This window comes from Nannobrachium achirus (genome assembly GCF_963921795.1).
Source record: "Nannobrachium achirus genome assembly, chromosome: 20".
NCBI classification, from domain to species: Eukaryota; Metazoa; Chordata; class Actinopteri; order Myctophiformes; family Myctophidae; genus Nannobrachium; species Nannobrachium achirus.
In genome coordinates, this window is record NC_137827.1 from 23,098,245 (window position 1) to 23,113,169 (window position 14,925).

At 44.3% G+C, this 14,925-nt stretch overlaps 2 protein-coding genes across 3 annotated transcripts in view; one reads left to right on the plus strand and one right to left on the minus strand.

The window, feature by feature from the left end:
* The window catches only part of LOC308305564 (transmembrane protein 179-like), a gene marked incomplete at its 3' end in the record, with an annotated part of 467,552 nt that overhangs the window by 438,214 nt on the left and 14,413 nt on the right, over window positions 1-14,925 (minus strand). The gene's annotated exons all lie outside the window — the stretch shown is intronic.
* zfyve28 (zinc finger, FYVE domain containing 28) overlaps window positions 1-14,925 on the plus strand; it is a 46,567-nt gene that overhangs the window by 26,998 nt on the left and 4,644 nt on the right. For both annotated transcript variants that reach the window (XM_080750323.1, XM_080750324.1), the window contains exons 3-9: window positions 4,285-4,422; window positions 4,646-4,848; window positions 9,073-9,162; window positions 10,684-10,773; window positions 10,875-10,976; window positions 11,172-12,743; window positions 12,998-13,093. In XM_080750323.1, coding sequence (XP_080606449.1) covers window positions 4,285-4,422; window positions 4,646-4,848; window positions 9,073-9,162; window positions 10,684-10,773; window positions 10,875-10,976; window positions 11,172-12,743; window positions 12,998-13,093 — 2,291 coding nt within the window. The remainder of the gene's footprint in view (window positions 1-4,284; window positions 4,423-4,645; window positions 4,849-9,072; window positions 9,163-10,683; window positions 10,774-10,874; window positions 10,977-11,171; window positions 12,744-12,997; window positions 13,094-14,925) is intronic.

The window sequence follows — 14,925 nt, forward strand, 5'->3', positions numbered from 1 at the left end:
CCGAACCTTTTCGCGACGGTTCTGGAAAACCGCATATCGGGTCGGATCGAGGCCTAGCTAAGAGCGTAGGCAAAGATCTGAGCTATATGCGTGCAAAATTTGGAGTCTGTAGAACTAACCATGTGCTGTCAGGGCTCTTTCATGCGATTCGGCTAATTCGGCCTCGGCTTCAATTAGTAGTCAGGATTAGACGATTATGTAATAATTGAGATAGGACTACTCCCAACGTCACATTGTGCCTGTTTTTTCGTTTTTGTGTTTGTGTGGCTCCTCAGCAGTGTCGATTTTGTCGACTAAAACTATGGCGATAATATTCGTCGGCTACCTTTTTTCAGTGACGAAAACTAAATAAAAACTAAGCTATGATGACTAAAACTAGGAATAAATATTTTGACAATTTCGTCAAACAAATAGAAACTAGACTAAAATGTCTCAGGGAGGGACTAGTGGAGCAGAACTAAAAGACGAGTCATTTTATGTTTGGCTGCACTCTGAAAATAGCAGATCTACAAGCTCACAACGCAAGTGTAAAATCTATCATTAGGACGCCATCAAGGCCTGCCAAAATACATTTAGTCGACTAAATCAACTGTAGACTAAAATTGTATGATATTTAACTAAAACTAGGCTAAAACTAAATCATTTTAGATGTCTAAAGTATGACTGGAACTAAATGAAATGTTATTCAAAAGATGACTAAAACTACATATAAATCTGCTGTCAAAATACTAGCATACAAACCATAACACTTTACATTGTAACTGAAGTGTAACTGAATGTTATATTTTATTTTGGGATTTGTGAGTTTATGCCTCTTTACTCTTAGTAAATACAGATCTAGTTATTTGTGCAGAGTGTACTGCCTATAACTGGAGCAGTTGAGTCGTGATTATCCAGTGGCTTTGAATTTATGAAATTGGGTCAGGAGTTCATATGGTTGTTGTTTTGATGTTTGTCTGAAGTCATGCGCGTAACCACCTCATTGAACCTTGATTTGACCTGGAAGCAGAAAGTATTTTGAGACATGTGGGGTGGGGTGATATGGCAACCGCCTTACTAAACATTGATTGGTCAAGCTGTTGCATCAAGCAGTTTCACTGATAAGGAGAGATAGTGAAAGCTAGTGAACACACACTTGTCTTGCGTTGATAACTCGGCCAGTGTGTTATGTAGGTTACAAGCAAATCGTTACAAGACTTACTTGGATTTTATTGTAAGCCATTTTATTTCTAGAGCACATTTAAAAACCACCAGGGTCAACCAAAGTGCTGCACAACATACAAAATACAATAGAAGAAACAGCAGTGTTACACAAATTAAATACAATAGAAAAACAACAGTATTACACAAATAAAACATTTTACAAAGAATTTACGCATGGATTATTTACACATAATCCATAGGGATATTGGGGCATTTGGTGTTTGTTTTTTTGTTTTTTTTCCTTCTTTTTAAGTAGCCTGGCTCCAGCCCCTGAATCTCAAGACATGCCCATTAAAAAAATATGTTCAGGCGATTCCTAGGCGATTCAGGGTCTGGTGACGCTCTCAATGGAGAGGCTAGCTCGGTTGAAAATCTGTACGGCAAATCAGCGTTGTTTCAACTCGATGACGTCATCGGACCGGACATTCCCAAACAAAACAAAAATGGCGGTAACTTGAGATCGTATCGCTCCCGCTATGAAACATCAGTAGCAGACATATTTTACCGTGTTTGATTACTAGTTAGTTGTAGTAACGCTTCTATTCTGCCGGTTTCTTTGGTTAGCAAGTATCAACAGGTTAGCCAGCCACATAATAACATGAATAAGGGTTGTTTGACAACGACGTCATCTGCCTTGCTACTATTGTGATTGATTAGGGTCTGAACCAATAGCAGAGGACTGCCTCTTTGGCAACGCCCATCCCAGAAACGACTGCAGTAGGAAGGGCTTTCAGACTGAATAATGGAGTGAAACTAAATGAAAATTCAGGCTGAGTGTCAGGCTATTCGATTTGTGCACGGGACCTTTAGGAGCATCTGGTCAGCTGATCTGAGTGGCCTTGTGCAGTCGTGGGTTCAAGTAGGTTGGCTATATAGGTTGGTGCAGTAGGATATATACTGTATAGTTGGACTGGAAAATACCTGGTGTTTGTAAACCTCAGAGGATATTAATTAGTAAGTGTCTGAGATAGATAACATTGATAGTAACTTCCTATTTGATAATAGTTGGTGCCAGAGCTCTGCCCCCCCCCTACATCATCCTGGGAATAGAATGTAAATAGCAGCTGTATGTGGAGTTAGTGCGCCATCATCGCAGGTCTATTTGCAGTCAGTGCTCAGGAGCTGAGGATGGGGATGGTGAGTGAATGATGCTCACACTGTGGGTGGTCGCGGAGGGGGGCTGGCAGGGGGTTCACACGAGGACAGTCAATTAAAAAGGTCACCACTTGGACCCTTGCTGTTTTCTAGTTCTCTCTCTCTTCTTCTTTTTCCTCCCTAAGCACTCACTTTCTCCCAATCCCTTATCTCTTCTGCTCTATCATTCATGCGCTCCCTTTCTGCCTCCCCGAACAACCCGTTCTCTCTGCTTACTTTTCTTTATTCACTTCATTATCACCCCAAATGACCATACCGTGAAGTGCTGGATGTTAGTTTTGCCGTGTATGTCGTGCTCTGCAAACTCTGGGCTTTTTTCGCTGACAGCGAAGGTTTTTCCAGCGATTGTGAATCAACAATCCTGCTCAGGCTCCGTCCGTATCTCACCCTCTTGCTCCAGAAAATTAACAGTGGGGAGGTGGTGGGTTGCACCATCTCCTGTTCCCACAGCATATATTTTCCTCACCTGGTAGGATTTATGTCAACTCCAGACCTTAATTTTTCCACAATGTTGTAGTGAACCTTTTAATGGCAAACCAAACGCATGTAAACTCTGAGGTGATTTTTCAGTCTTGAGTCTCTTTCAGCGGCCTGCATCCTGAGGTCTTGGAACACAATGTGAGCAGCATGTTACCTGCATGCTTCAGTGATGCCCCTCAACTCCCAAGGTCCCCAAGAATAGAACACAAGTGCTCTCACGCCAAAGCTGTCCACTTGAACCCGCCACTGGTGCTATCAGCTCCTATTCACGGAGCTCTGTGGGTTGCACTGGCAAGCTGTTCACATTATGTTGGCATGGCTGCTTCCACAGTATGGCCTGCTGGAGTAGGAAACATTTTGTGCACATATACAGTACATGTCCACAGTATATTATGAATACAGTATACTGTGTATACTGTGGGGGCGTTTTTCCATTCCGAAATATCCCCATTCCGAACACCAGGTTAGCATTCACCAGCATCGGCAGGTTAGCATTTCACCAGGTTAGCATTCACCAGCGTTAGTTTTACTGAGGTTAGGGTTGGGGTTAAGGTTAGGTTTAGGTGGTCGGAATAGCAATGTTTCGGAGTGCCGATGTGTAACTGTATACTGTGTATATACTGTACTACGTGTATGTATGTTAGCGATGGAAAATGAAGAGAGTGAAAGTGAGCAAAGTATCGACTGAAAGGAGAAACCGGTAGTACAGGAAAGGATCATAAACCCCAAGTTCCTTTTAATTGATGGAGCAGGTGCCATGCCAGACAGTGTCAGTATTCCAGGATGATTCTCTGTAGTGTGTAACTATAGCCACTTTCAAGTAAAGGCTGATTTATGCATCAGCAACAAAGAGTTGAGGCGTTGTGTTACAGAGGTGGTGGTGGTCCAGGAGTACTCACTCACCGGCCCGGACACTCACACAGCACACAGCACACAGCACACAGCACACAGCACACAGCACACAGCAGCCATAACGAACTCTGTGGTTAAGCTCAAAGCCTTTTTAATCTCGCTCCTCTGGGCGAGCAAAGAAAGACGCAGTGCTGTGCCTGTTGAGATTACAGCGTGCAGTGCAGCCGCGGCTGACTAAAAGGCTCACTGAGTCATTGTTATGGCCGTTGTACACACCAGCGGCACACAAGCTCTTCATTAGCTCTCACTGTGCGCAACACTATTTTTGCACCACTGAAATTATGGGCTTTACAATAGCACTTTTATTGGGAGTTTTTGCTGCTGCTTTTCTTTCATTGTTTATTCTTTTATGTCTATTCCCCCGCTTAACCGAGAGTAAAAAGGTGAACCTAGAACAGTGGGGCCACAGTGAAGGCTGAGAATCGTGTTTTTCCAGGATCAGCCTTGTGTGTCCCCCAGCTCATCCCCCGTCCAGCTAGTTTTTTCAATTTTGTTCACTGTCAGTCTGTGTGTCTCTCTCTCTCATGTCTGCAGGACAATGTGCTGAATATTATCAATCAGATCATGGATGAATGTATCCCTGGCGACCGCGCCAACAGAGACTTCTGCGTAAAGTTCCCAGAGGAGATTCGTCATGACAACCTGGCAGGGCAGTTGTGGTTCGGAGCCGAGGTACTGAATTCCCCCAGTATCAGCCTGTGGAAAAACAACCTTGCACACGTCTAACATATTATGCACAGTCGCTTACATGTACTTGTACATTGCACACACGCACGCACATACTGTACTCACATACCATGTCTCATTCTTTTGTCTCAAGTCAATGACTCTGTCAAAATGAAACAGTTTTTCATACAAAGCAGAACTCATTGTGTTACGACTATGTTTTGTGTAGTGCCTGGCCGCTGGGTCTATCATTATGAACAGAGAGATAGAGAGCATGGCCATGAGACCTCTGGCGAAGGACCTAACACGCAGCCTAGAGGAGGTACGCACCATCACCAGGGACCAGGCCCTCAGAGACCTCAACTTCTTCACAGACCGCATGAAGGACGCACTGCGCCATTTCGACGGCCTTTTTGCTGAGTTTGAGCTCAGGTGAGAGAGGCCAGTACCGGGCTCGTTAGCATCAATCTCCATAATGATTGCTCGTTTCATTTGGTGTTGATATTGCCTCAACATTAATTGTAACATTAAATTCTAAAATGTTCTACTGTGCTTGCTGTGCGTATGGTTTGAACCACAATTATGACAGAATATAAATTTCTAAGTTTCAATGTAAGGGGAGCGAATATACCGCATAAGCGAACCAGCATTTTGGGGGTTTTGCGATCTAAATCAATTGACTTTGCATTTATACAGGAGTCTCATCTTTTAAAAGAGCATTCCAACCGATTGGCTAATAAACATTATCGTGTTTTAGCCTTTTCAGCTGCTTCTTCCAAAACCAAGGGAGTAGCCATATTGGCTAGACGTAACCTTAGGTTGGATTTTTTGGGTGATTGGTCTGACAGTGACGGGAGGATAGCTGTTGCTAAAATCCGCTTGGAGGGTAAAATGCTAGCACTAGTCTCTGTGTATGCTCCAAATGTTTTAGACAAAGAGTTTTACAAATTACTAACTAAAACCTTATTGGAACTGACGGATTTCAAAATCATTGTTGGTGCTGACTTCAATGCAACATGGCAACATAACCTAGATAGATCCACTGGGGTAGAAAGCAGAGAACAAGCACTAGCGTCTGCAGAACTACGTGCTTGGGCAAACTCAACTGGCTTACTCGACATCTGGCGTTTAATGAACCCAACGGTTAGAGATTTTTCTTTTCTGTCGGGTAGGCATGCTTCATTCTCTAGGATCGATTACGTTTTTGCCCCTGTTAGCTTGTTTCATAAAATTGCCAAGGTAGAGTTGCTCCCAATGTCACTCTCGGATCACAAGGCGGTGCTGTGTGTTGCTTCACTGAAACAGGTTATAGATAGAGCTCCTAGATGGCGGTTTAACACCACACTGCTGCGCGATGCGGCATTTGTAGCTCAGTTTCAAACTGGTTTGCGTGAATTTATAAATATCAATACAGGCTCAGTTGAGGATCCCAGAATTCTTTGGGATGCAATTAAAGGCTTTATCAGGAGTAATACAACCCTCTATGCGTCCACTCAGAGAAAATTAAGGTCAGCCAAACTGGTGGAATTGGAATCTCGGTTTTCTACTTTGGATAATTCTCTCCAAAATAACTTTGATGTTAGTACAGCAACCCAGAGGGAGCTAGTTAAGAAAGAAATTAACTCCATTCTCAAGCGCCGCTCAGAATTTCAAATGAAACGCACAAGGCAAAACTACTATTTTAATAGTGCAAGACCCAGTCACTTACTGGCTTTACGTCTTAGATCCAATGAGCATTTTGCTGATATTGTTAGTGTCAAATCAACAACGGGAGCCATGGTTACAGAACCCAAAGAGGTCAATGCCACGTTTCGTGCTTTTTATGATGAGCTCTACACCTCCGAGGTCATTCACGATGATGCAGTATGCAATAATTTTTTATCCAACATACAGTTACCAACCCTTAGCGAGGCGGATGCGGAAGCCTTAGATAGACCGCTCCATCTGGCGGAATTACAGGAAGCTGTGCTCGCAATGCGTAGGGGCAAGTCGCCTGGTTTGGATGGGATACCCCCTGAACTTTATGCCATCTTTTGGGAAGATCTAGGTCAGCTGATGCTAGACATGTTTCGATATGCAATTGAAAGTGGCTCTTTCTCCAGGGATGTGAATGTAGCTATTATATCATTATTGTTGAAGAAGAACAAGGATCCCACAGATTGCGCAAGCTATAGACCGCTTTCACTTTTGAATTCTGATCTAAAAGTTTTTGCTAAGGTGCTTGCGCGTCGCTTGCAGGGTTTTATGACCACCTTAGTACACTGTGATCAGACAGGTTTCATAGGAACTAGACTAGCCTCTGATAATGCTAGACGACTATTGCATATCATCGATAGGGCTAAGGAGCTGAGGACCCCCGCCGCAGTGTTGTCGCTCGATGCGATGAAAGCATTTGATCGTCTGGAATGGTCTTACCTGTGGGCTGTACTAGATAAAATGGGATTTGGTGCTTCATTCATACATTTTGTTAAAGTACTTTATTCTAATCCGTCAGCGATGGTCCTAACCGGTAAGATCTGTTCGCCGCTATTCACGATTGGCAGATCTTCGAGGCAGGGTTGTCCCCTTAGTCCTCTCCTTTTCGCACTTTCACTCGAACCCTTGGCTCAGACAGTGCGTCAGTCTGCAGATATTACTCCTATTTCGATTAACAACACACAGCATCGCATTTCCCTATATGCTGACGATATTCTACTGTTCATTGAGAATGCACCACAGTCAATTACTCACGTCCTTCAAATCTTTGATCAGTTCAGTTCCATTTCCGGCTACAAAATTAATTGGACGAAGTCAGCCCTTCTACCTCTAAATGATCAGATGAGATCTGCTATCCTGCCGCCCATAATCCCAGTAGTAAGCCAATTCAAATATCTTGGCATAGATATTTTCCCCTCTCTTCAGGCTATTGTTAAGAACAACTATGGTGACACTCTAAATAAGATTTGTCTTGATTTAGATAGATGGTCATCTTTGCCCAACTCTCTCCAAGCTCGAGTTTCAATCATAAAGATGAATGTTCTTCCTAGGGTTAACTTTGTAAGCTCTATGCTCCCTTTGCCACCACCGCCGCAATACTGGAATAAGCTTCACTCCTCGATATCTAAGTTTGTGTGGAAAGGGAAACGCCCTCGTCTTAAACTTTCTCTATTACAACGTGCTAGAGATGATGGCGGCCTTTCATTGCCCAACTTTAAATTTTATTATTGGGCCTTCACGCTCCGCCCCCTTTTAAATTGGTTTAACCCAGCAAGTAAGGTTTCTTGGAGAGAGCTTGAGGAGAGTTTAGTGCAGCCTGTTGAATTGAGAGATCTTATCTATTCAAACATAACTACACATCAATGCAAAGTTCGCTTTGGACCTATCATTTCTCATTTAGTGGCAGTATGGAGAGCAGCTGAAAAGATGTGTAAGATTGATTGTAAATGGAACTTATTTTCCCCAGTGTTCAATAATCAAAGACTTTTAATCGAGGATCGCCCCATTCGCTTTCCAAGGTGGAGGGCTAAGGGGATTCGTACATTAGGGGACTTATTTGATAGAAATGGTTTACGACCTTTTCGAGATTTGTGTGACATCTTCAATCTGCCTGGAAATACCCTTTTTTTCTACTTCCAACTGAGAACGTCCATGAGGACCTATGGGGTCCCATGGCAAGCTCCCCTTAGATTGCACCCCTTCCATGAGTTTATCTGTGATGGTAACAGAACAAGAGGTTTGGTTTCCACCCTCTATGGTTTTTTATTAGACTGTAGTTATGGGCCCCTATCTGTTGATACTGTTTGGAGGAATGATGTACCAAATTTGGACCCTGACTTTTGTTGGGACACAGTATGGTCTAACATTAGGCTATCTTCTAGAAATCCAGACCATCAACAAATTCATTTAAATTTTGTTCATCGGACTTATTTAACTCCCCGCAGACTATGTGCTATGAGGATTTTGAATAATCCCAACTGCACTCTCTGCGCCTCAAATAGTATTGGTACCTTCCTTCACATGGTTTGGGAATGCCCAAATGTGTCGTCATTCTGGAATATGGTTGCCTCAAAACTTTCAACTATTTTTAGTATTAATATCATATCTTCTCCTTCTTTATTTTTATTAAATGACGTCTCACAGTTGCAACTAAACAATATACGCAAGCGCATCTTCTTTGCTGGATTAACGGCGGCGAAGAAGATGGTAGCTACGCGGTGGAAACCTCCTCATACGTTAACGTTTCGCCAGTGGGCCTTAACCTTTCTAGATATAGTATATTTAGAGCAGTCGATAGCAAGGTTACACGGAGCAAAAGAAGAAAACATTAATATGTGGTCGGACATTGCAGATAAGCTTAAGGCTATGATTCAAGAAATCACTATATAGTGTTAACAGCCTAGCACAGGCATGCACTATTGTACATTCCGTGTTGGTCCGGGGAAAGGGGGTGGGTGGGTTTTCTTTTCCTTTTCTTGTTTTGCTATTGTTTGTGTTGTTTGTCTGTTAATTGCATTTTTCTTTTGATTAATGTTTTACTTTTTCTTGTTCTATTCATATGTATGTCTCTAATTTCATGTTATGGAAAATAAAAATAATTGATAACAAAAAAAAAAACATTAATTGTAACATTGTGCTTCCGTCCGTTCCTCTATCCTGTCTTCCTTCTTCCTCTGCCAGTTATGTGTCAGCCATGGTGCCTGTGAAGTCTCCCAAAGAATACTATGTTCAGCAAGAAGTGATTGTGCTCTTCTGTGAGACTGTGGAGAGGTGAGTTCACCCATAGTCTCTTTTGGAGGTAGAGCCACTTGTCCCCCATAGGTGAGTCCAGAGTCCTGCACGGGTCCGATTTTGACAACCCACACCCGCCCCGCCCATCATTAATCAGATCCGTGGACCGACCCGTTGTTAAGAAATTGACCCGTGCCCGCTACCCGTGATTACATGCAGTAAAGTAAATACGCCGTCCTCAGTGTTTGCGACGCAATATACAGTCGGCTGCCGTTCTTAATTATTTTAGATAGCCTTTTAAACCACCCTTGCTATGATGAGAACATGGGCTAACGTGCTAGTGTGTGCTGTGGTTGTGTGTTGTGTGTGTCCTGCCAGCAGCAGGCTGCTGCTGCTCACCGAGTCTAACTGACTGTGTGGTGCGCTCTTGCTGTGAGTGTGACTTGACGTTTAGGCGGAAACAGTGCTGTATGCATGCCGTCGTGGTTCTGTCCTGTTGCTCACTGTGTGCGCTCCAGTGACATTGTTTAGGCAGATTTTCACAATAAAATGTCACCCGTCCGTGTTTAGTCGCGCACCACCCGTCCCCGTACCCGCAAATTCATAATAGTATATATTCCACCCGTTAACATCCGTCAAACACGGGTACCCGCAGGGCCCCGACCCGTTGCAGGACTCTGGGCCAGTCTCCCATAGTCGTTGGCAGTCAAAGAGTGCAGCTCGAAGCCTTAAGAACTTTAAACATGGCTTCCCTATTTTGAGCATGTCATTATTGGCAAAATCTTTCAGAAATGCAGAAAATTTCTAATCTATAAACTCACAATGCGTCACATCGTCATGCATTGTGAGCTTGTAGATCAGCTAACTGACACTGATTAGACACCGATCGCTAAGCCCAGATCGCTAAGCCCTCACTGGATTTTAGACATACTGGCTTGATTTTGACAAATTCACTTCATTCACTTTCATTGGAATATCAAGGATTTTCCACATAATGATTGTAGGAGACAGAGTTCCAAAAGGTCTTCCTAATCCCGTCCAAAAGGTCTTCCTAATCTCGTCAAAAAAGCCTGCAGTATGCACCGTAAAATTCTGTTGCAATTCTGTTGTTGAACTCTTATTGACCGACCTGCGGACTCCTTGAAAGTCCCTGACTGTGTTCATCACAAATCCACATCTGTTATAAAAATGCTGCAACCATCTGATGGCCTGTTCGTACAAGCTATATGGGATCAACTGCAGTAAATATGAATTCATGCAACCACAAACTGAATAATGCAGGAATTATAAATGTATAAAAGGGCTTTTCACACTGCGAGCAACACAACGCCTGCATTCTCGTTTGAATCATGTGCATGAGATGAACAGGAATGCACATGATTATTATTCACATAATTGCAATAATACAGTGGATAATTAACAACGTATATAAATAATTTTGTGTAAATGGTTGTTTAAGGGTTTCTCTACAACAGTTAATATTTGGAGGAAATTCAGTGAAGTTTATTGTTTTTATTTTTGTATTTAATAGATGTGTCATTCCTTGTATTTTTGTCTCAGGGCTCTGAAGCTGGGCTATCTCACACAAGACATGATCGATGACTATGAACCCGCACTGATGTTTACAATTCCCAGACTAGCCATTGTGTGGTAAGTGTTGCCCCTCCCTCCCATTCTTCCATGTACCTCTCCTTCCCACCCTTCTCTTACACTCACAGAATTTTAAACATGTCTTTCTCCTTTCACTTCAGTGGTTTGGTCGTGTATTCGGAAGGTCCACTCAACCTCGATCGAAAATCAGAGGACATGTCTGAGCTCTTCCGGCCATTCCGCACTTTACTAAAGAAAATCAGGTACTATTCCTGAGTGTTTAATCTACTCTTACACTTGTTCTTTTAAATAACATACATGTGTCAGACTCAGAACTATTATGTGGCAATGGGGAACAAAAATCTAAAAAGCTCTTAGATTATAGACAGAGGGGACAAAATATCTCCTCCCAAAATATTTTAAATTTACACTGATGAACTGGTGTTTTGTTGTTCCAGAGACCTGCTGCAGACGCTGACAGAAGACGAGTTATCGACACTGGAGAGGAGCCTCTGTGTCTCTCAGGATGGGGACTATCCCTCTGCCCAGGGACCTGCCTCAAACACCACACCAGCACCGGCACAGGCCCCGGAACCAACACCGGCTACCAAACGCCCCTCATCCTGCAGCCCCACTAACAGCACTCCCAAGGCGGAGAACCAGGAAGCTCAGGATAACCTGCCTCTGTTCGTCCCTCCCAGCCAGGAGGAGTCGGAGCCGGGGGAGGCTGGAACGGAGTGGGAGGAGGTTGAGACAGAGAACGGGGAGGAGGAGCCGGAACAGGGCTTTTTGTGTGAGGAGGCAGAGGAGGCAGAGCTTGCCTGCTCCATGCAGTACGACGAGGAGGAACTGGAGCAGCTGAACAGGATGGTGTACCGTGTGGGGGACGAGATGTCCACCCTGCTGTCACCACCCAGCCAGGGCCACTCCCCCCGCAGAGGGGAGGCGGGAGGCTCCAGCAGGGCTTCCAGCACCGAGGCCTCTCCCTGCAGGCTCCTGCGGTGCCGGGGCAGGACTGGACTCTACGTAGAGGAGGAGGAACGGGTCTTCTTCATGGAGGACTTGGATGCGGCAGGAGAAAATGCAAGCAGGAACTCAAGAGAGGCCAACAGTCATCGGGCCTCTCCTTCCAAAGCTGCCCACGAGCGTGGGCAGCGCAGGCCGAGCCCCCTGCCTGACCCCTCCAGAAACGGCTGGCTGCCCGAGACTCGGTCAGACAGCCCGTGCCTGCAGCCGCGTGGCCTGAACCCACAGTGCCCTGGCTCCAAACGCCCCCCTTGTACTTCTGCTCCTGGCTCAGAGGCCCTGCCTTACACAAATGGCTGGGAGGTGGGGTTGGAGGGCTCCGCCTCAGAGACCGCAGAAGTCATAGCCCACCGTATGGGTGGGATGAAGCTGTCCGCTACAGTCATCTTCAACCCGCGCTCCCCTAGCCTGACGGAGCTGGCTGTGGACAAGCTGTTGCTGCCAAGGCCCACTTCTTCTGAGACTGAGCCCTGTCGTCCCTTGATGGCCACTCACTGCCTGCTCAACTCCTGCGTGTGCTGTGGCAGTTGCGAGGACGGCCATGATGATGGCATCACCACAGAGAGAACCGGGCTGGGGCTGGGCCTTGCCCTGGGATTGGATAAACACTGTATGGTCCCACCCGCCAGTGCTGTTATTCAGTCGTCTGCTTGCCGCCTGCCTCCCCCAAGTCAGGAAATTCTCAGTAAAGGAGACTCCTCCCAACTGACGGCCAGCTCTTCCCGCAGCTCCACAGAGCCCCTGCTGGACGAGAAGGTGGGGGCAGAGCTCTGTGAGAGGTGCCTGGGATTGGCCCCGGGGCCTGGGGGGTGCCAGCAGGCTGTGGTGGACAGAAGCCCCAGCGGAGAGGAGGGTCCCTCTCCCTGCCACCAGCACCACCTCCAGTTAAGAACTGGGGGGAGAGCGCGGGCAAGTGGAGGCTGGGACAAGGACAGGGAAAGAGACAAGCTAGGAAATAAAGATTCAGAACGGGATACCAAGGAAGACATCAGAAAGATCTCAAGGTGGGCTGTCATTTCAGAGGGTCCCCTGTCCCTTTGTGATTGGGTCACGAACCTCCTAATTGGCATACGTTTGCAAAACGCACTAAGTCTTGCATAAATTTGTTTTCTGTTTTGTTCCATTTGTTCCATTACATCATTTATGCATTTGTTTTTCATTTCAACACTTTGCATAATGTTTTTATTTCAGCATTGCATATTTTATTTGCTTTAATTATTATTTAAAGTTTGTATTTCTTTTTTGTTGTTGATTCTAGTTTTGGGAACTCGCCACTCAGCTCTGTGTCAAGTAATGACTGTGAGAGTGTGTCTGTCACCACATGTAGTCTTTCAAGCAGTGCTTACTCTCCCAGGTAACCACTCACTCATGGAAATGTTAAATATACATGTTATCGCTTCAACATTCGTGGCTAAGCCGTATATGCCTTAATACATTATAATTGACCTTTTAATTAACTATCGGTTACCATGGTAACTAGTTAACACGTATGTGAACATGATAACGGGGCCGCGGCCCTTCACAGGGGGGGAACCGTTAACTCATGTGGGAACGTGTTAGGTGTCCCTTTTGTTAAGGCATATTATAATGCTTATTAGCAAGGGATCCTTTTAAAGTTTAGGAACTTGCGTATCTTGCTATGTGCCCAATCTAGTGATACCGGGCATAAAAGGGACAGGCAGTCGTATAGAGATCTTCATATACGGGCATAAAAGGGACACATTAAGAAAGATAGAGATTTGTGGATTTAAATCACTCCCTCAGATCTTCAGTGATACACACTGCAAGTTTGAGGGCGATCAATAGGACTGTGTGGGTTATGGAGGTACACAGGACAGACAGATACACACAGAGATTACATACTGTACACATGTTTACTCCTGAATCAGGATGAGGTCACCATGAGTCATCCGTGTCCTAACATGGAGCTCTGTGTCAGCCATGTTCAAATACTGTATGTGATGTCAGACTGTCACAAGCACGCATACACGTACACACACAGAAGATTCCATGCATTGTTCAGGGAAGTCGATTCTTGGTTGTACTGTTCTGGAGCTATGCAGGGGAAGCAGGACGAACACACTCACACAGAGATTCCATGCATACATAGATAGATAGATAGATAGATAGATAGATAGATAGATAGATAGATAGATAGATAGATAGATAGATTAAATAATTGATTGGTTGATATTGTAATCAAAGATGTTCACTTTACATGCATGTTGAGTGATGATCATGTTGAATGATCAATGGCTAACTCATGTTCAGCTGTGTACATGACCAAACTATTATACGTATGTCGTACAGCCTCCATTTATTACCTCTAATGATGTATCATCAAGCTGGGGAAACCTCAAGTACAACTTCGTTTAGCCCACAATGTGTCCTTATAATTACATTAATATTGGTGTGCTGGTGTGCCAGCAGGTGTAACGAAGGATAATAACCTATTCCTGACAGTTTGCCATGTGCAAAAAATATGTGCACGAATCTGTTTGGCAAAATTGTCATTCATCCTTCAATGCTGCTTCATGTGCCAGTAGAACAGTGTTTGGATTGGTTTTATGTTATGACTTGTGTTGCTGCCGAATGCTTTTTTATGCTAGTATGTTAGCTTGGGGGTTAGCACATCCCATTTGTCATACACTGCGGGAAAGCCCTGGAGGATTGTGTGACATTAGTACAGGACAGCAGACATTCTTATCAAATAAAATGGAGCATAAGCTGCATTCCTCCCTCCAATCTTCCACTCAATTTCCCCTTGATGCAACATAACTGAACTGAATGTTAGGGAGTGATGGAGGCCTAGGCCTTCCTACTGACTGAACTGTGTTCTGAAGAGTATAGACAATCTGTTTGCAGCAATGGTGTCTGCATTTCATTCATCTGCTTGGTGATTATTAAGGCATCATATTTCGCGTTGAGATTGAAATCGGTCACATGTTTTTTTTTATGATTAGTATTTTATTAGTTTTCACTTTTTTACACATACAACAACAGACACAATGGAAATAAGAGACAAAAACAAAGACAAACCAACACAAAAATAAAAAATACAAGCGCACAGGAACATTACAGACCACAGTCAAACCAGACCGATACTGAACACGTATTCCAGTAGGTACAGTATGTCTCACTAATGAGCATGGAGCGTCTCACAGTCACGATATATGAAGGTGATAG